This window comes from Rhinolophus sinicus, linkage group LG01, assembly GCF_036562045.2.
Source record: "Rhinolophus sinicus isolate RSC01 linkage group LG01, ASM3656204v1, whole genome shotgun sequence".
Taxonomy (NCBI): Eukaryota; Metazoa; Chordata; class Mammalia; order Chiroptera; family Rhinolophidae; genus Rhinolophus; species Rhinolophus sinicus.
In genome coordinates, this window is record NC_133751.1 from 152,096,773 (window position 1) to 152,119,807 (window position 23,035).

At 34.2% G+C, this 23,035-nt stretch overlaps 1 protein-coding gene across 2 annotated transcripts in view; it reads left to right on the forward strand.

The window, feature by feature from the left end:
• LOC109445177 (sodium channel protein type 2 subunit alpha) overlaps positions 1-23,035 on the forward strand; it is a 126,882-nt gene that overhangs the window by 99,824 nt on the left and 4,023 nt on the right. For both annotated transcript variants that reach the window (XM_074337239.1, XM_074337232.1), the window contains exons 19-27: positions 450-570; positions 4,271-4,425; positions 6,042-6,215; positions 9,723-9,845; positions 12,144-12,425; positions 13,819-13,872; positions 16,743-16,880; positions 17,252-17,356; positions 21,591-21,861. In XM_074337239.1, coding sequence (XP_074193340.1) covers positions 450-570; positions 4,271-4,425; positions 6,042-6,215; positions 9,723-9,845; positions 12,144-12,425; positions 13,819-13,872; positions 16,743-16,880; positions 17,252-17,356; positions 21,591-21,861 — 1,423 coding nt within the window. The remainder of the gene's footprint in view (positions 1-449; positions 571-4,270; positions 4,426-6,041; positions 6,216-9,722; positions 9,846-12,143; positions 12,426-13,818; positions 13,873-16,742; positions 16,881-17,251; positions 17,357-21,590; positions 21,862-23,035) is intronic.

The following is a 23,035-nucleotide window of genomic DNA, read 5'->3' on the forward strand; positions in this document are numbered from 1 at the left end:
TTATGTGCATTTGATCAAATCTTTTCTGCATTTGACATGAAAATACACTTGTGCAGCTTTCGTTGGTTGGGTCACAATTTTAGAATAAAACAAACTATACCATTTGCAAACTAATTTACAAAAGCAAGATCACACATGACCATACAACTCTGGCAGCTTACATAAGCTCTCTGCAGGATTTTATTTCAGAATCTCTATACATGGACTTGATCAAAATTTATTTAAGTTTTTAGCACCATATTTTTAAAGAAAAAAGAAATACCCTGTGGTGCCGTATCTAATCTTGTGACCACCCACCTCTACTAAAGCGGATTGGCATTATGTTTAAGATATTCTTAAATTACAGATCAAGGAAAGGCATACAGAAGACTTGAGGTCACGCCTTTTGAATTTTTATATTATAGATTAAAGAAAATATTTTAAAGCTTTTCTGTGAAATTGATTTTCAGAAGCTAAATGCAACTAGTTCATCGGAAGGCAGCACAGTTGATATAGGAGCTCCCGCTGAGGGAGAACAACCTGAAGTCGAACCTGAAGAATCCCTGGAACCTGAAGCCTGTTTTACAGAAGGTGAGGGGAATAATGCAGATGTGCTCATTAGACTTCTCTTATTCGGGCAGCTATTCTCTCTCCCCCTCCTTTTAATTATCTCCATCTATCTAGCAACTGTTGGCTTATTTGTTATGCTTTTTCTATATCAAAACAAAGATGCTTTTTTTAAAAGATGAGATTTAATTTATGTAATCAGAAAGTTATTTTTGTGGATCCTGTTCAACTCTAAGAAATGCTGCTAACTATCTGGGGGTGTTGGTGCCTTCTAGAATATCTAATAAAAGCAAAGCCAAGTCACACCTATCTATCTTTAAGCTTTAAAAAATGAAATGCTTTAAAAAATGAAACACTTTAAAAGTCAAATAGTTTATTGTTCACTGTTTAACGGTCCCTGAGTAACAGTTATTTGTATCTCTCAAGGTCAAAATGTTTTTTTAATACATTCTGTATGGTAATAGATAATAGATAATGAAACGCCAATGTATACTATGAGCTAGATAATATGGGGCACCGTGCCATTGGAGTAATCTGAAAAGGATTTTCTGAAGAAAGCTAAAGTTCTGTTATTTGCGGTATGGATCAGTTATCTCTTATACATTAAGGCTATGTATCAAACCACCAAAACTCCTTGGCATGTAACAAAAGCATGTATTTTTGCTCACAAGTCCATGACCATCTAGGTGGTTTTGCTGATCTTGTTTGGGCTATGTCACAAGTCTGAGGTCCTGGATGAGACAGTTGTGCTGAGTCAGCTCCCCTTCACTCCTGTCTTATCCTCACACACCGGCCTGGGCTTATTCTTATGGTGACGGCAAAGGAGCAAGAGAGGAACCCGAATGCGGAGGACCTGTCAGGCTTCCCCTGTGTCAGGTTTGCTTCTGTCCTGCTCACATGCCCAACACAGATTTAGTGTGGGAATGCACTACTAGTGATATAAAAGGACATTAAAAAGTAGTGCAATTCCACATAATATGAAATTCTTTACACTTCTCATATAAACTACTATTGTAGAAAAGAACATTTTTCTAAAACCCTGGGAATCACTTCATTTTTAACTCATTTTTTTTTTTAGGTAACAGCTATTTAATTCATACTATGTTTTAGCTCCAAATTCAATACCATACAGTAATTGCTTAAACAAAAGTCTATTTTAATAATAATGACTGCCTCAAATTGTTACTAATAATGCTGTTTTATTACAACTAATTCTAAAAAATGTTTCAATGGGTGATCTACGTTTATATTAACATTCAAGCTGTTTTAATTTAAATGTTAAGCTAATTTTTAAAAAACGCTATTATGCAGACGTTAGAAATCACAATTAATGTCAATAGATTATTTCAAGGTTATTACAGGAGATTGTGTTACATACACCTATTGATTTTGGACTTAAATGCGTTGGTGAAAATAAATATTTAAATATTAATTGTCACTTTTTAAATAATTTCAGAGAGAGAGCTATTTGTTTAGCATAAGTTATGAGGGAAGCCACTTTTTAACTATTTCCTTCAAAAATCTGCATATATTTCAGTTCAGTTACTTGATTATGAAAAAATTTATGACTGCCCAAAACATTCAAGTGGTATATCACAAAAAATATTTTTATAGTATTAGTTATTACTTTTTCTCAGACAATTAGCCTATTTTAGAGTCACAACATATGCATAATAATAATTATACTATCAACATTTGTCTATTATAAAATTTTTTTTTAATTTTTATGAAATACACCAACATAACATTATGGAAAATAATAATGAATAATATATAGATACCTACCAACCAGCTTTAATAATTTGAATATGTTTGTCATATTTTCTTCAGACTTTTCCTTTAATAATAAAACAGATACAGATCTGGCCCCTTTTGTGCCCCTTCCTTGTCCAATCTCCTTTTTTCCCTCTGAGAGGTAAGCCAGTGTCTCAAATTTGGCATTTATTATTCCCACTAACCCTGGTTAAACAGTGTTTTTTAATCTCCTCATTACGGGGAAAGAAAAACTACAGTTTTATTTAATTCATTTCAATACATATTTTCAGGGCATGTAAGTCTTCTTGATCCTTTGAGAAACAGAAGTGTGGAAAACGTCGTGCCCTCAAAAAAACAACAATTATGCCATGTTATTTCTTAATTGAAAAACTAATAACATCTGATAGCACTTCATTAAGTTTTCATAAAACAAAGGATATGATTTGGTTGATCACATTATAAAGTATCATCTGATAAATATCTACGCAGTAAAATATTATTCTCCTTCAAGATGAGGTTTCCATTTTTCTATTCACCAAACAAGAGCCCTCTGCTGTGGTTAAACCGTATCTCCTGACTCCTCTCTCCTGCACCTCAGTGCCCCATGTTGTATGTGCTGCAAGGTCCTATCACCTCAGCAGTATTTTCTGATTCCTGACCATTGTCACCATCATTACCCTTGGTTTCACTTTCTTTAATGTTCCGCTGACTGAATCTCGCAGACTCTTAATTTCTTTTCTATCTTCTTTCTCCATCCATCTAATTCCTTAAATAGGCATAAATAATTCTAAATCAGTGTTCTTACCAGGTACACTTTCATAATTCCCAAATAAATCCTTCAATGTTTTCACCATTAGACAGCACATAGAATTTAAATTTTCTAACTGACTCATTTAAATCCTTTTTTCAGATTGGCTCTCGCAGTCTTCTAGTCTTGGCTTTTTTTTTTTTTTCTAAGGAGGGCGCAGCTCATAGTGATCCATGTGGGGATCCAACTGGCAGCAATCTTGGTGTTACCAGCACCACGCTCTAACGAACTGAGCTAACCGGCCATCCCTAGTCTTGACTTTTAATTCTCTCCATCCTGCAATTTCCAGATGTCCCTGTCACCAAGGTCTACTTGTATCATTATATCTCCATTCCTTCAGAACTCCATGTACTAGACCTGACCCTTACACACCCTTCAAAGTCTAACCTCAAATCCGTTTCCTCCATAAAGCTCAATATCAGAAATTAGTCTCTGACAATGAACTCTCACAATACCTTATTTATAACCATGAAATCTGTGGGCAAATCTCCCGTGAAAAATGCACATTATTTTTAGAACAAAACTATGTTTTACACATTCTAGTATTATAATTTGTCCAATACAGCTTCTTGAATACAGCAGGTAGTCAATAAATATTTGTCGATGAGCTTTTGATCTAATAGTCCACAAATTACACAAAAGTTTTTATTACATTATTGCTGATAACAGCCAGAGTTAAAACAACATAAATATTAAGTAATAGTGGAATAGTGGCTAAGTCTGGTAATCTTATTTAGGGAAGTATTGCAAAAACTTTCAAATTCTATTTACTTATAATAAAAAGGAAATGTCTATATTATATCGTTAAGTAAACTAATAAGAATTCAAATATACATAATGTCCATATATGAATAGAATCACACTCATAGGATAAGGATAGGAGGGAAATACCAACTTTTGGTGATTTTAAATTTATTTCTGTTTTTCTATAATGTTTTTATAATGTAATATAATCCATTGTAATAGTCCCATAAACATAAAAAATTGTCGAATGAACGATTAAAAATCATATCAATGATTTCTGGTTCTATAAGTAGAAGCCATCTTAAAAAGTAAAGTCATTTACAATGTATCAGGTAATAATGTAGATGAATCTCCCACCAACACAAATGACATAACCAAAGAGTAACTTTTTTCTTCATTTATTTTGACATATTTTAGACTGTGTACGGAAGTTTAAGTGTTGTCAGATAAGCATAGAAGAAGGCAAAGGAAAACTCTGGTGGAACTTGAGAAAAACTTGCTATAAAATAGTGGAGCATAACTGGTTTGAAACCTTCATTGTCTTCATGATTCTGCTCAGCAGTGGGGCACTGGTAGGTGACATGTGATCTGCTCCTTTACCTGTACCTGAAACCCTTTAGCTTTTCCTTCAATGTACTTCCTATTACATGTTTTCCACAATAAGTTTTTTGGGAGGGTGTGGGACATTGTGTGATGTTTTTAGTACAGTTGTGAGAGGCTCAGGAAATAGCAACGTTTATTATTCTGGAGTAGACCTCAGATTGAATCAAACCCAGAACAATATGTTTTTTGTGATATTTAAAGAAACCTCTTTTTTACTTTCAGTCATCAGAGACAGTTATTTTTAAGACTGACTATGTAGACATGATATGGGATTATCAGCTAAATATCAAACTGCTTAACATAAACTTCATTGCTGCAAGGAGCTCAGCTGTCTTATTCATGCTGATTCACTAGTGCCAATCACAGTGAGTGGTAAATAGTAGACTAATATAATTACTGACTAGTAGCAAAGTGAACGTATTGCAAACTTATTTTATAATAAGTTTGATTTCATTCAACAGAATGGTCAATTTGGTCAAAATATTGAAGAATATAATGAAAACAGTGCAACCCATTTTCCCATTTGGTAATATAAACATAGTTGCATTTCTTTTATTTTTTTAATTAGTCAATAGTGTTTGTATGTCGATTTCAATACAAGGATTTTGCATGGTATCTGGAAGCCTCTAAGCCCACCTGTGATTTGACTAAGAATCCTACATCCTGCCATGTAGTCAGAGCAAAGAGGGTCATTCCTGTGTTTTAAATGCCACATAGAAAGGGAACTGTGAAGTCTTGTCAGTGACAAGTGTCCTTGCTGTATTAGCTCTTGGTTCTCAAGTAACACCCAGTCAGAGCTCACCAAAGTGCGCCAACATACTGGGACAATGACTGGTCTCTGAGGGGCTTCCACCTTCAGCTATAAATTGAGCTGAAAAACCTTCAGGCTCTGTATTAAGCCCTGGCCACAGGCCCAGATGCTACTTTTCTTCAAAACAGAAAATTTTCCTTTGTCCTTAATCCAGACCACTAGTTGACTCTGATAGTATTTTCTGCAAAGGGATTGAGTTAAATAAATGCTCTTTTCATCCCAGAATTCCCAAGGGCTCCTGCAACTGAGTACCCCAACCCTTCCCAAAGAGCTCTGCAAAATGATAGCAGAGGGAGCTTCCAGACATACACTCCCCATCCCTCTCCCAATCCGCCCCCCCCCCACACACACACACACACTCACACCCAGATTTCATATATGTGAGAGAGAGAGGGGAGAAAGTGAGAAATTATAATCCAGTTTCCTTTCCCCCGGATAAAGGGGCTTCTCGCCTTACATTTACATTAATGAAAGGATACATTCCAATGATTCTCCACTACACAAATGAGGTCTACTTGCAGATGACTTTCTGCCTCCTGCTCTAGAGAGAAGCAGCTCTTTTGACTGATACCAACATTTTTAAATTATTTAAATTTACTGGTTGACTGAAATCTCCAGTCAGCAGTCGTTTGCATACAAATAGCCATAAAGTAAAATACAGGGCTGGGAGACACAAAGCACCTGAGAAGAGGCTTGTAGCACATTTTTCTAATAAGCTATCAATTACAAACAGTTTAAGATAATAAAATTTAATGGGATTGTTTTCTCTTACAGGCCTTTGAAGATATATATATTGAGCAGCGAAAAACCATTAAAACCATGTTAGAATATGCTGACAAAGTTTTCACTTATATATTCATCCTGGAAATGCTTCTCAAGTGGGTCGCGTATGGTTTTCAAATGTATTTTACCAATGCCTGGTGCTGGCTCGATTTCCTGATCGTTGATGTGAGTATTCTGCGCTTTCTTGTATTATTCCGTTGGCCTGTGGTGCTATGTGCTAGTCCTCACGCTAGTCCTAATATGGTCTGGCACATGGTAGGTACTCGGTTATTACTGTCTTCATGGGCCCAAACACAAAAATGATGATTCTCATTTTCCCAATAAGAAGAAGCCCCAAACCATATTTTTGGACAGTTTAAGTGCATGTACCTTCATAGATGAATCAGCCAAATGCTGTTATAATTATTGACTTAGTTTCAAATTACTATTTAAAATCCCAAGTTATACAAAATAATATATGAATGCAGTTTTGCTTTGTTACTCTTGCATGTCACAGAAGAACTGTATTTAAATTTTTCACAGGCATCTTTGATATTAGTGTCTTTGTCGTCACCAAAGACTATTGAGAAGTGTTTGTCCCACAGATGGATGACTAATTACAAAGAAATTTGAAAGTCTAATAGCAAGAGACACTTCTTGATTTGTATGATGGTTACCAGAATATAAGAAGCTTTTAAAAATGGGACATGAGGTTACTTCCTGATTCCTGAGGGAGAATTTTGAGGAAAATCTCACTTTTTATTCACAAATATAAAATCATAACTGAACAAAAATATTTAAATCATTTTTATTTAGTTTGGTGATTTACTTCTTAAATGCTTTTTAAATTAGTAGTTCATTCAGAATGGATAGGCTGCAACTGAAAGACCTTTTGTCTAGAAAAGACTAAGGGAGCCAATGCGGAGAGGGGACAGGGACATGGGGGAAGGGACAGGATGATACTCACAATCAACATAGAAGAGGAGGACGCTGGAATTTTCATGAAAGCACAATGTGTTTAAGATAATATTCTGTTGATTGTAAGTAATAATGCCTTGGTTGGCAATTAAAGGCATATTTTGACATGTAAATTTACCTATCATTTTATCAAAAGAAAAAAATGGACCGTTCTTGGATAAAATTATTTTTCACAGTTTCAGGTGAAAAAAGTAACTTTTAATCTAGTATGAGCTTTCTAATCACCAAATGGAAGGGAAAATTTCCTAAGGGATAAAGAGAATTCATTGAATTTAAGAGAGAAAGATATCTTTGTTGTTTTTTGTTTTTTTTCCTAATCTGTTTAAAGCAAATCCACGTTAAATACAACATATAAAGAAAGCTACATGCAGAATTACATCAAAAAGTTTTCTGGCAATAAAATAAGACAACAGCTAATACTTAAAACCACATATGTTTGGACATTACAAACAATGGAAAAATATACCAATACTATAATAATTCTTTTATTCATGTAATGAGATAGATGATACTTTTTCAAATAAATTGTCTGTATGTGGTTATGATACATTGGTAAATTTATAATAAAATATCTAATATTTAATATAACTATGTAATAATAAAGGCATTACGTCAACACTACCTGAATATAAAGAAATTCTTAAGAGAAATCTAGTCTTGCAGCTGGTGTTCATATTACTTGGCATATTTACCTTCTTAATATTGAAGAAAACTATTATAATATATTAAACTAATCAATACTTGGCTTTATATCAATATATTTATTGAACATTATTTTGTCATGAAGATACTAATATGAATGTCATTTTTCTGGGCCTATGGGAGCTTACAGTTGACTAGTGAGGACAGATATGTATACAACTAAAAGATGACATCTGTATTAGAAGTGATATTCACTTCAATGAGGGCGGAGGAAAGTCTTGATGAGGGCAGTGCAGTGTGAGAGCTAGAGTTTGAGGGATGAGAGTGTCAGCAGGTACCTATGAGGGGAGGGACACCAAAGCATTACGACAGGGATGCATGCCAGCAGGGCCTGTTCAAGAAACAAGCAGCCCTAGAGGATAAGCACAGTGCCACACAGGGAGGGAAAGCATTCTGTATGGGGATGATAAGATAAGAAAGGTAAGTTGGAGAAGAGTTTGAAGACCATGAGATGCCATCCAAAGAGATTTAGACCTATGATTTAGAAAACAAGAAGCCATTGAAAATTATCTATGTAAAGTGACAAGAGAAGCTTGCTCTTTCAGGGAGAGAAATTTTGTGGAGGTGATATTGATGGAATAAAAAGGGGATTATTTAGAGACCAAAAGACCAGTTAGGAGATTGCTCCAGAAAGACAAAAAGTACTAAATGTATCTCCTTTGCACACTTAGCTACACAAGTCACATAACATTGGATATTTTACCACTTCTTTTAATTAGCCAATAAATACTACTTTTGTTCAGAATTTTTTTCTTATTTTAACTTTTATCTTTTAATTTATCCTTTAATTTTCCTATCTCTTTTTGGTTCTGTCTTCAGAGAATGTAAGGAACTATAGGTGCTCATATTTTATATGAGAAAATAAGCACAATATGTGATAATTCAGTGACTGTTTTTCAATTGTCTGTGAAGAGGAGATTTACAAAGCCTAAAAGTTTAGATTTTTATGAAAAATACCTAAACCACTTAAGATAAATTTTTATAGCTCAATTTTTTCTAAATTTAAAGGTTTCAGTATTTCAGATTATATGTGCAAAATTCGTTTGAATAAGTCAAGTTTTGTTGTAAAAATTTTCTGTTTCATTTATTTTTCTTAAAAATATGTGTTTTTTCAAGTATCCAATAATACCATACTCTTAAAAGGTATATTACACACCTATTTTTCATTTATCTGGTTTTGAAATTTGGGGTACTTTAGAAGAAAATATCTTTTCTTAGCTTATACAGTTTTAATGAGTTTTCTGTGTGTTTTCAGAGGAAATCAGACATTTTTGTGCTATATATGACACTTACACTTTTCTTTTTTAGCCGAGATTTTAAAACTTTTATCAACTATATTAGTCATCTGTATAAATGATTAAAGAAAACATTTTTCTTACAATTTCTAATTAGCAAATACTAAAATCTCAGCTCCTTTTAGTAAATTATTTTAATTTGATCTAATTAATGAGTTTTTACCCTTACACTAAAATTTACAGAAAGGCAATGCCACTGTGTAGAGGCCTACATTTTCCTGAATGTGTTTTTGTTCAGATTCACCAATGGTTTGCATAGTTTACTTGTACTAAGTTTTAATTTTCCTTTCAGGCCTGCTAAATAATATGAGAAGTGATGCAGTTTTGCAGATAAAGATCTGTAGATGAAGATTATATGTCTGTGTCATTCTTTTTCTTCTTTGACATTTAATTTGAAAAAATGTTCTTGTCAAGAATCTGGAAAAGAGAACATGTATAGTTTCTTTTTCATGTGTCTGTAGCAGTGGTTCTCTAACTGTGGCTCACAGATCAGTATCATTAGACTCACCTGGGAACTTGAAGAAATGCAAATTTTCAGGCCCCACCCCAAACCTGCTGAATCAGATTCTGCCAGGGATCTGTGTTTTCAACAAGCCCTCTGGGTGTTTTTGATACTCACTAAAGTTTGAGAACTACTGGTTTATTTCATAGAGCAAGGTTGAACTGTGTAAGTATTTTCATCTTTAAATAAGAAAATTGTGTTGCTTTTTCTGCATAGGTCTCATTGGTTAGCTTAACTGCAAATGCCTTGGGTTACTCAGAACTTGGTGCCATCAAATCCCTCAGAACACTAAGAGCTCTGAGGCCATTGAGAGCCTTATCCCGGTTTGAAGGAATGAGGGTAAGACCAAATGAGTTTGTTGGAATTATAATTAAGAACAGACTGACATTTTGTACCTTAAAAATGGCAAATCCATGGAGAATTTGTGTCTTCTACATTCATAGTGACGTAACCAATCAATCAGTAATATTTGTCAGACATCCATAAACTTAACACTGTTGGAGACATTCACAGAATGTAATGCCTGAGTGATTGCTTCTAAGTAGATATTTCGCTCTATGGGAAATCTCTATCATGTTGTATAGACTCCTGATGTGAGTCAAGATTAATTATGTTCATTCCATTTATAAATGTGCAGAAAATCCCACTCACTGTAATTTAAAACCACCAAGTCATTTCTCATTTCTTCATTGCTCTATATGATGTGTTTTGAGCCTTTCAAAGTCCAAAGGTGGCCTTTTAGCTTTCAAACACAGGCTGAGGTGGCTAGGAGATAGGTCAACTATTGAAATCTAAAACTCATTTAGAAAGGTGGTACAAAGGAACAGGGAGGAATCTGTGCTGTCCTTTGTCAGCCCCTGGGACACAAAACCTGAGACCACATACTCTCTGCATTGAGGAAATGATGATGCCTGTCTCAGTGGATTTAGTTATTTTAAAAGGAACTTTTAAAAAATGATGCTTTTTGTGATATTTGAATATAGTTACTTAGGACTTTCTGTGAATGTCGCAAACATAACCAGAAAAGAATGGTGTGTGTAGGTGTGTCTGCCCGTGTGTTTGTGTGCACATGGTTGCACAGAAAGGTATTGTTAGCCTTTAAGTTCTTCTCACATTACCAATGTAAAATTACTGTTTTTGCAGTAGTATTTTCATTTTAAAAAATGGAATCAAACTTTCAGTGTTAGTATAATTTTCATATATAAGAACCTAAATTCCTAGTCCTTCCATAGATTTGACTCCCTTGGAAAACACATGCATTATTTCTTTGCCATCTGGCTTTTTAAAAAAGTTATAATTGTATCAACCAGTGTCTCCTCACATTTGCATAGTAGAGCATTCCTTGTGGTAAACTTAAAAATGAAGTGTCAAGTACCTCTGAATTATCAAAGACAGTTGAACTTCTAGTATAGCAATTTAACACGGTAATAAATTCTTTAAAACTTTATTCCATTTAAAAATATATTAAAACATTATCCTTTACTGAATAAGTTCCAGGTGCTAATTTGAAGATGAATTGTGCCTTTTGTCAAGTACCCTTTTGGTATTGTTGCTATAAGATACCGTTATTAGTATATTTATATGTGTGTGTGTATTTGTATATATTTTATTCCCATAAGGGATTTCAGGAAGGCTAATGCATGTACTTCTTATATTTTACATGTCTATTCATTGACAAGTCTGTTTATGATGTAGTTTAGGTGTGCTTGTACAGAGCAAGATACTTGGCTACATATTTACTTGTGGGATAATTAAAAAAATGTTCTGAAAAAGGTTCCTCAAAAGCCATGGTTAACTGAGAACGTTGGAAGTGACAAAGCCACCAAATGAAACCCTTGTACTCAAATTTGTAATGTTTTATGAAAATATAGCTGCTCCAAGCGAAGCCTGTGCTCTGGTTATTGTAATATCTCATTTTATAATTTGAGAATTTTCTTCTGAAAGGGATTCCACCAAGGAGGCTCTTTAGAGCCAGAAAAGTTAAATGACTTGCCCCACAGCACACAGCTAACTTGTGATACGAACTGGAATTCAGTTCCAAACCTGACTTCCAAACCCTTTCTCCTCATCACATGTTCAATCTCCACACTCCGATCTCTTTGTTCCCAACTTTCATTTGCAAGATGACTCTACACTACATTGCTTGGGAGGAGAGTCCTGGCTTATACTTGCTTCTCAGAATATTTATTATTAGTATTCCCTTCCACCCTAGAAATTCACCCTCAAGTGTTGTCTTTTAGTCTCAAATTATGGTTAGTAAATTTCATGGTTTACATGATTTTAAAAAATTGTGAAATTCGCGTGATGACATTACTTCTGTAGTCATGTCACTATTTGTACTCTTAATTATTCTTTGTATTTATAATTAGTTTCATTATTTGATGAACGTTTACTACATGTATGGCCTTACCTCTTGACAAAGCACTCTACAATTTAAAATTTAATTTATGCCATTCTTAGTATAATTAAAAATTTTAGTCAGAACTACCAAAGACTATTTGCTGCCCAATATTTAACTTTAAGAACCGATATACTTTCTATCTTTTGACTGTTGTTCTTTTTATTCTGTTTAAAAATAGGTAAAGTAAATATTTGTTGTTGACTTTTCACCTATTTTTCCTTCTCATTTTGTGCCAGGTTGTTGTCAATGCTCTTTTAGGAGCCATTCCATCCATAATGAATGTACTTCTGGTTTGTCTGATCTTTTGGCTAATATTCAGTATTATGGGAGTGAATCTCTTTGCTGGCAAGTTTTATCATTGTATTAACTACACTACTGGAGAAATGTTTGACGTAAGCGTAGTCAACAACTACAGCGAATGTAAAGCCCTCATAGAGAGCAATCAAACTGCCAGATGGAAAAATGTGAAAGTAAACTTCGATAATGTAGGACTTGGATATCTTTCTCTGCTTCAAGTAGTAAGTGACCACTTTATTATTCTCTGTGATGTATTATTAAAATGAATCTAAAATTCTTCTTTCTCTGTATTTACAAATACATACTTCCTCAGGACCATCTGCCTCGATTCTTCCTCAATCATTGCTGAACTATCTTTTCTTTGTCGTGTTGAAAGTGGACAACTCTGCCATGTTTATAATCTCTCAGACTATGCATTAGACCCCAAGCACCAGTCTTTTATGACCGAGATTTCTATTTAGGTTTCCATTATTCCCCCCACCCCATCCCATCTCTACTCTGAGCAAAGTAGAAGCACTGGCCTTAGGGTGGAGTTGGAAAGGTGTAGGGGAGTCATAGATTTCTGTAGTATTTCTCAGGTACTGGAGAGTATAGGTACCCTCGTCAAGTCTCCACCCACCCAACCTTCACCACTGCCCTAACCCAAACTCCTTACACCCCTCGCACAGACTGCTACTCTATTCCCATCTTCCCGCCTGCTGCTTGAATACTTTCAGATTGGAAGATTGCTCTCTTCCAAATGAAAACCTTCCTATCCAGTCTGTTATATCTGCTATCAATTCATAAAAATTAATTCAACTCCTCGACAGACCACATGCACCCAGATATGACCCATCCACGCAATACCCAAAACTATGTGAATATGATAGAAGCAGATCCTGTGGCACTAAGGAACTGTAAAAAATGTACAAGACTTTTGTTCTCAGGTTACTATTACATTGGTGCAAAAGTAATTGTGGTTTTTGCAATTATTTTTAACATTTTAAACCACAATTACTTTTGCACCAACCTAATGTGTCCACACTAAAAAACACAAATATTTAAAAGAGTAAATTGCAGTTGAACATAATGTTTGTTTTCAGATTAGGAATCTGCTTCTTCTTATTTAATACTGCCTTAAAAATATGTAGTATATTCATCAATATTAAAGAGAATTTCAGAACAAACCATCACAATCTGTGATTGGTGATAATACCATTTAGAAAAGAATACATAGGAAAGGAAGCATTATGGTCAAACCCTGCACCATATTTTTAAACTTGTCTGATGCTAGTACTACATACATGAAATTATTTCATCAAATTTCATGTTATATTATAGATACATCAGAGTCAAGGTTGTTAATTGGTTTTATGATAGCATATTGTATATGATAGCATATTGATTTAATTATAGATGTGAAAGATACATATAAATATGTTATAGAATATAATGTTGAAGTATTTTCAAAGCATATATTATAAAACTTTGCCCAAAGTGTTTCAGTATTAACCCCAAACTATTGTATATGCCTGTTTTGACTGAATCTTGGTCAATCAATCTGATACTTAATTACTTTTTCTAATATTATAATTGTGGGGGGGAAAGAAATTAAATGATGTGACTTCTTTACAGGCCACATTTAAGGGATGGATGGATATCATGTATGCAGCTGTTGATTCACGAAATGTAAGTCTATTTAGAGGGAAAGTTGTTTAATTTGATCCAGTAAATATTTCCAGGGTTGTGTTTTAGTGATATCGTCAATAAAATAAAACCATGGATCAATTTATAGAACACATCTATAGTACAAAAATAAAATATTCAACCTAACATTATTTCTTCCAAAATTTGAATTCAATGTTTTTCTCTACTCACTATGAATCTTTAACACATTTTCTAGTATCTAGCATAGCACCTGGCACTTAAAGAATTGTTGACTGTTTTTTGCAAAATGAGGCATTTTATTTTTGGCTCTGATAGTTATGGCTATTTTGTGCACTGAAGCCTTCACAAACATGTTTTTCATCTGTCACAGATTTCCTTCAGCTTTTGATCTTCCTTGTAATAAAAAAGGATCTGGCTAATGGTGGAAAAAACAAACCGAAAGCAAAACAAACAAAAGACTTAGTACTGTGTTTTTCTCTGGGAAGTAAGATTTTTGTTTTAGAAGAAAGGGGCTTTCACAAACTATCTTATACACATCAGCACTTTAGAAAACTTTTGTGCAGTTTCTGTTAATTTCTCACTGTACAGCAATGAGGGAGGAAATCACATTTTGAAAAAAAGAGATTGGCTTCTGGTATATTTCCAGAGCATAGTAATTAAGCCCAAAATGTTATTTCCCAGCATCAACAACCAGGTGTAACTCAGAAAGAATTCCTGAGGTTTGTTTTTACTCCTTAGTAAAAATCAGAGAGCTCACAAGCTAAAACCCCTGCATTGTATCTCTGTAAGTACCATCAGGTATTACACTTACGGGCTTTTTTGAAGATTAATAATAGTGTATTATTATTTACCACTCACTGTGCTAAGGACTTTTTATAGTATCTCGTGTAATCCCAAATAATAATCTTATCATGTATTTGATATTAATTCCATTTTACCATGGAAGCAAAGAGGTTTAACACGTTAAGTGGTAGACCATGTTTTTGAACTCTGACCAAAAACAATGGGCTTATAACCACTTTCTACAATAGTCCCTACCTATTGATAACTTCATTTAAAGTTCTCTCTACCTTTTTTTGTCAATGACCTACATGACATGCCACTTACTTTCAGTTTCTTCCTTAATAACTTAGCACAGACTGTCTGCTACATAACGCCTTGCCATTCAAGCACTTTATAAAAGATGGAATCCAATTGCCCACTAAAAATTATGAAAAGTTGCTCATTCTTTCTCTCATTAATCAACAGAGAAATGCAAATTTAAACCAAAATGAGATATCACCTACAATATTAAAAAGTTTGACAATACCAACTGCTGGGAAGGATAAACAGCAATAAAAACTCCTATACCTTGCTAATGGGAAAAAAGTGGGTAAAAAATTCCTTTAAAAAGCTAGGAATTAATCACGTTATTCAATAAAGTTCAAGATATTCTTTAACCCTGTAATTCCATTTTTAACTATATCCTACAGAAACTTGTGCATTTATAGGAGAATCAATGTATAAGAATGAACTATTTTTTTTTTTGCCTTAACAAAAAACTGGAAACAGCTCAAAAGTAGAAAAAATAGACAAATAATTGAGTTTTATACAATGATGAAAATTGTATATGAATATAGTATACACAACAATGTGGATGAATCGTAAAAATATAATAGAGTTATAATGTATCTACTAGATAAAGTGTAGACATAATTAACCTATTGCTCAAGAATACATAACTTTGGTGTTAACTCCAAAGAAAAAGCAAAAAAAATAATGACCATAAAAGTGAGGATAATGATCACACCTCGCAGGAATGGTAACATTTCTATTTGGGAAAGAAGCACCAAGGTTTCCTGAGGGCCTGGCAATGTCCTGGGTTGTCAAATTCACTTTATAACAATTTATTACATTTTATACTTACGTGCTGTGCACTTTTGTGTACGTCATGTATTTAGTTTTAAAATGTTTAAAAATATCATTACTACACACACAATAAATGAAATGAAAATCTTATAAAGGCTGCATTTTTATAATATTTCTGATATTTTCTATTTTACCCTATTTCATTTGGAAAAAAAAATGTCACGGGGTGCCGGTTAGCTCAGTTGGTTAGAGCGTGATAACACCATAGTTGCCGGTTCGATCCCCGGATAGGCCACTGTGAACTGCTCCCTCCTTTAAAAAAAAGAAAAATATCATGTTGGCCATTATCCTCTAAATTGATATCGCAACATAATGAGTCATTACCTGTATCCATTACCTCCTGTTACTGGTTGAGCTGATTTGAACAATATCATGTGAGACCTGAAAAATAGATTACAACCAAAGCACAAACCAACTATCATACCTTTTTTTTTTTTTTCAAAAGTGTGCTGGACAAAAGAGGGTGTCATTGTTAGAGAACCAATGCCTAAGGTCTAATTAGTAGGATGAATCTAGACGCATATTGAGAATAGAAAGATCCTGCTGACATACCTATGTCCACACATACAATGATTCTGACCTATCAGAGGAAATGTGTAATAGAAATCACACCTTTATAGTTAGCTATTAGTACTGGCCAAGCACTGTTTTAAGCTCTTTTCATATAGTAATATATTTAATCTTCCCAACTACCATGTGAGGTTTAGGTTTTATTATTTCCATTTTACAGATGAGGAAACTAAGTCAAAGAGTAACTTTTAAATATTTCAATATAGAATAGTGTGACTCTAACATCTCTTCTATAGGAAGAGAAAAATCCTCACTTTGCTTGTAAATTGCATTCACAATCTAGACATTTGTTGGGTGAAATTAGTTTTATTCCCAGTGATTGAGACATGCTTTGAGAATTGCAAATCCACTGATGTTCTGTTTATGAAACAAGTATTAGGTCTAATAGTTGTCATTCTTCATATTTTTTGTAGGTAGAATTACAACCCAAGTATGAAGACAATCTGTACATGTATCTTTATTTTGTCATCTTTATTATTTTTGGTTCATTCTTTACTCTGAATCTTTTCATTGGTGTCATCATAGATAACTTCAACCAACAGAAAAAGAAGATAAGTATACTAAAACTCCATTTTTGCTCTAAAATGTGAACTGAACATGTCACACTGTTTCCTTTTGACTCCAAAAGGCAATCACCAAAAAGAAAGAATTTGAAATTCAAAAATTACTTTGAGAGATGTAATCTGCTATCAGTTTTTAAATAATTAATAATTCAGATAGCATGTTTTGGTATTTCCAGTATAGAAATCTGATTGACTAATATGGCATAATTTATATATTGAATATATGCATCTCTATAAATACAGACATTAATTCACAACTTTAGAATAGAATGTGAGGCCAATTTTCACACAACTACTAAGGAGGATTTCGTAGCTAGCACAGAACATGATTTTAACATGTTTTATTTTCATTTCTTTACTTTGGAGGTCAAGACATTTTTATGACAGAAGAACAGAAGAAATACTATAATGCAATGAAAAAACTGGGTTCGAAGAAACCACAAAAACCCATACCTCGACCTGCTGTAAGAATAACATACTTTCATCACCAGTAAAAACTATATTATCTATCACTTTCACAACCCAATTTGCTAGATACTAGTATTTTTGTGAATTTGCAAAACAAAGTGTTACCTTAACAAATGTGACTAATTAGACTAAATAGTCTAAGCATATGTATTTTATATATTCAATATGTATTTCATGTAGACTATATATATATATTTCAGACTTATATGCCAGTACTATTACATAGGCTTGATGTCATTGAGGAGCTTCTAATAATGTAAAGAAGAAAACATATCCATACATATATATGTTGAAATATTGAATATTCTCAGAGTGTAGTGGGGACCAATTGGGATAATTGGTACCTCTCAAATATGCCCCATTTTCTGTCCAACTCTGCAGATTGAATGGGATCATTAATGAAACAATAAACAGGTTTTGCTTTTTGGGGTTTTTGGGGGTGGGGTGTTAAAAAATCGCATATTTCCCCCCAGCATCTTGCCCCTAAATCAGATAACATGATTCTTTTTATGACTTTTTATGGTTATTCCAATTGTATACATGCCAGTTGCTGCTGTCTGTTTGGTTGCCTCAGGGAATTATTGTCAGAAAAAGTCCCTGAGCTCTTCCATCATGCCTGAAGGAATACCTCAGGTATTGTCTCATCACTCCTCCCTTAAGGTATACATGGGGCAAGTCAATCCAGGCTTCCCCAGGAATTGAGACCCTATGAATAGATTAGTAATAATATTTTGTAAGCCAAAAGCTCAAAGAAAGTAGGTAGCTATGTTGGATAAGACATAAGGAATGTGCAGTTTGAGCCTAGTCTTTGAGAAATAATACAATTTGAATGGGTGGGAAGGAAAGCAGAGCACATTCCATCTATGAGAAAATGTATGTTCCAGAGCCATGAAAATAAATATTTTAGTTGAGAATAGTGACACATTTGAATTAGTGAAAAGTAAAAACAGATTTTTCTGGGTTAAATGAGTCAAGGTTACCATTATGAGTGAAGAAATTGATCTCAGTTAAGCAATACAAGTGCAATATAGTTAAAAGAACAGCATGGTAATGTGGGAAAAAAAAGAGATTTTTAGACATTGGTATGAGAAGATGTTAGAGACAAAATAACACTGGGTGTTAGATTAAGAAGATGAGTCCATAATGTGGAATCACGCCAGTAGGACTAAAACACAGGAGATAAATGAACCAACAAGAAGATTCAGTGGGATGAGGCAGCTATAAAATATAGGGAAAGAAGGAAGACATGTAGATAATGAAGAATCTAAAACAGCTCATGTGTTGTGGAGTTTCATGTATGATTCCACTAACATAAATGAAAGTCTGGTGAATGTATTTGGAAATTCAGATTTTGGTCCTCTGAAGTGTCAGACTGAGAGAAGTATTTTAGAGTTGTCAGACACAATTCAATTGAGCTCTGAAGCATAGATTCATCTTTGAAAGATAATTAGAATAGAGAAAAAACAAAAGTGCTAAGCGTGAAGCCTTGAGCACTTCACCATTACAGGAAGCGGTAAACCTACTAAGGAATGAGATTGATCAATAAGGCAGTACATATAGCAAGAGATATGACTGAGAAAATTTCAAAAAGAAAAGAGGCTCTTTATTTATACCAAATGACATATAGATTTAGGGATAGGGATGCATGGGAAGAGATCAGTGCATTTAGCTAGACAATTATTGATGACAATTTGGAAAATTAGAAAATGATCTTGTAAAATCCACCCATTCATTCATTCATTCACTCATTCATTCATTCATTCATTCAAACTCCACCCATTCAGTCATGCTAAGCATTTGGATTTGAATATTGAACAACATAGAGTCTATTTGGTGCAGCAAATTGTAATCCAATAGTCACACCAACAAATAGAAATATCCAAGAAAGAAAGAAAGAACACACTTGGCTGTGAGAACTGATGAGAAAGAGAGGGAGAGCTGATTAATAAGGAAATTAGGGAAGGCTTCACTGAAGTGATGCATGAGCTGAGGACTGACAAAGAATAAGAAAGTATCAATAGCCAAAGTAGAAAGAGAAAAGCCCTTTAAGAGAAGAGGGATGCACATGGCCCTGAAATAGGAAGGCCAGTGAGGCTGGGATGCAGAGTGCCGGGATTCATTTGAGTCACATTGAGAATGATGAGATTAGGATGAGCCAGACTTTTCTGGGCTTCGTTATCCATGCTCAAGAGTTGTCTTTGTCCTTAGAGCAATAGGAAGCCACTGAAGGGGACCTGGTCTGTTTGAGTTTTGTGAAGACACTCAACCAGTATTGAGAAAGGCACTGGTTTTGCATTGTAGACTTGTTTGGGGGCTATTTCAGAGATGGTAAGTAGCCTGAACCAGAGTGGTGTGGAGGTAAATCAAAGTGAATGGATTTTTGAGCTATCACAGGAATGGAATTAAAAGGCTTGTCTGCAAATTGAATATGAGAGTTGAAGAAGGAAACAACAAATATTCCTTAAGAGTTTTTGCCTTGTACAACTGAATGAAGGATGGTGTCATGCAGGATACGAAGTAGGCAGATGAATGGAGAGAAAATAGGAGATACTAGTTTGTGGAATTTGACAATCAAAAGAAGTGGTGGAAACTATATGGTCATGGACCCAAAGGTGCTTTTTATTGATCATGCTAATATGAAAATAAACACCAAGTTTTTGCTTTTAAGCAATTTTGAGCCCACTATACTCTAGGTGATGTATTTGAGAGAAAAATGGCACTGCTCTGTCCTTGCAGACCCCCAAATAAGTAAACGTGAAAATTAAAATTAAATAAGAGTAAATAATTTACAATGCAGTGTCATCAATATTATGACAATTGTAACCACAAAGTTTTCTAAGAGCACAGAGTGCTTAAAAGTTAAAACTGAGTTAGAATTCACCAGACAGAGAAGGGGTGAAGGAAGTCTGTTTCAGAGGAGACTGATAAACAAGATAAAAAAAATATGATAGAAGAGTGTTAGGAAATATCAGAAAGAGAGAAATAAGAGGAACATAACCAGACTTGGAAAAGGAAACTGCAGTAAACAAGAAGAAAGTGTTTGGAACTGTAATTAAATGCATTTATTAGGTTGAAGGAGTCCAGGAAGGACAAACCCAGATGAAGCAAGAGAAGTCGAATCCAGCAGGTCAAGTATGTATTCAAATAGCGAAATATGACAAATGGGTGATGTTCGATGTCCAAGAATTTCAATACGGAGTAATGGATGCCTCTCACCAGGGCGAGGCATAGAAATCCAGTCCTATGAAAGTGTCTGTCTGGGAAAGCAGACTATGACGTGTATAGGCAGCAGAATCAGTTGTTCAAGTTGAGAAGGTAGAGAGGACAGCCTATCTAATGAACCTTAGTCAAGGTTCATACCCTAGAGAGCCTGAAATATGAAGCAGATAGAGGCAAAAAAGAACAAAGCATGGTCCAATTAGCAAAACTGGTTTACAAGATGAGGACTTAACTTCATAAACAAGACATAAGGCCATGCAGTGCTTGGAAATAAGGTCCAAATTAAATAGGGCAAAGGTGAAATATCCGAATTGTGAACTGTAACTTTTTAAAGATAATTTTATTCTTACAGAAGAGTTACCCCATATAATCTTCACCTAGCTTTCCCTTTTTTTAACATCTTACATAGTGATTGATAAGTTATCAAAACTAAGAAATTAATGTTGGTACAATACCATTAAATAAAATACAGAACTTAATTGGATTTCACCAGCTTTTCCACTGATGTTCTTTTTCTTGATCTATAATTTTTAAAACATCTTCTCAGTTAAACCTTACAGTGAAACTTAAGATGCTATGGCTTTGAGCTGATCATATAAAGGCAGTCACTAGAAATAAAGACAGGAAAAGCTGGAGAAGTATTTATTTATTAATTCTTCAAAGTTAATTTTGATACCTACCTCCAACCCATAGGATATCAAAGATTTATTGGAGTGGCAAATATTTACTGACTGTCCATCATACACATGATGATGTTCTGAGCACTGAGAACATAAGTAACTCTTAACATAAAGTCAGTTTATAGAATCTGGTATCATGAGCAGTATAAATAAAACTAATACATTTGAAAAGAGTCAAATCTTCCAACATACCAAATTTTCTTCCAAGTACGAGACAAACATGGTGTGTTTACAAAAGCTGCATTTTCATATTGCTGTGTTAAAATCAGATGAGTTGAATTTGATTTTTTTCCCCCTTTCTAAATGAACTTTTACATATTCTTTGATCTAGAACAAATTCCAAGGCATGGTCTTTGATTTTGTAACCAAACAAGTCTTTGATATCAGCATTATGATCCTCATCTGCCTCAACATGGTCACCATGATGGTGGAAACTGACGACCAGAGTCAAGAAATGACAAACATTCTGTACTGGATTAATCTGGTGTTTATTGTTCTGTTCACTGGAGAATGTGTGCTGAAATTAATCTCTCTTCGTTATTACTATTTCACCATCGGATGGAATATTTTTGATTTTGTGGTGGTCATTCTCTCCATTGTAGGTAAGAAGTGATTTCACTCAATTAAGGAAGTTAGTAGTAATAATTTGTATTTTAAAACTTTGAAAGCGTTGTTCACTATCATCTTCATACATCCAGAAATTTCAAATAAGTCTTAAAAGTCCACTCTTCAGCTTGTCATATCTCTAATTGCATGCTCTGCATGAAGTGATGTGTAAAAAAAAAAAAGAATCTATAGTTTTCAGCTTTCATCATATTATTTTAAAAGACAGTAACTGCAACTTTGGCATAATACTCATGTACTCAGTCACACTATTCTCATAGGGTCTAGTATTGCTTTGAATAAACAATTAACACACAGATACACATATAAATCACTGAAAGTAGTCAAACAGTCCGTAAATGAGATCTCCTTGATAATTGGAATAGTGCATATGTGTGTTTATATGTATATAAATGCATATGAGCTTCATGCTATCTTTGAGTTCAGATAGTTTTCCATGGTTTGTAATATTCTTCAGAAGTAGACATTTGTTCAAAAATTCAAAGCAGATTCATTGTCATTAGTACATATTAAGCATTTATATAAGAGATTTAAGACAAGGTTCTGCCTATTTGAGGAAAGAGAACATACACATCGAGAGAAACATAGTATTGCGCTATTTATATACTTTCTCTGGTGAAATAGAACTTTGAAACAATGTGCCATTCCATTTAATCCTCACACAAGTGCTATTTGGTAGTAATACAGTGATTAAAGGATGAGAACCCTAGGGGTCATACAGACCTGGCCTGGGACTGCCCTGTTTCTACTACTTACCAACTCTGTGACCCATGGCAGGTTACCTCACCTCTCCAATTCCTGGTTTTCCAAGTAATAGTTCTGTAAAGTGTTGTTGTGAGGATTAAATGAGATTATGTATGTAAATGCACGTAGCCCTGTTCCTAGCACAAAGAAAAGACTCAGTAAATGTTAAGTTTAAAAACAACAACAAAATCATTGAGTGATACATAAAATCAAGGGCCAGGATTCAGTCCCAAAGTATGTCTGTTTCCAAAGCCCAAATTCTCCCTTGTAAATCACTCTACCACCTCCCAAATAAAATGGATCACAAGCATCTCAGAAGAATGAGAACTCTCATCTTTCCAATTCAAAATCACATGCCTTATCCATTAGTTCTTAGGTGAATACCGGAACTAGTATTTTAGAAATATA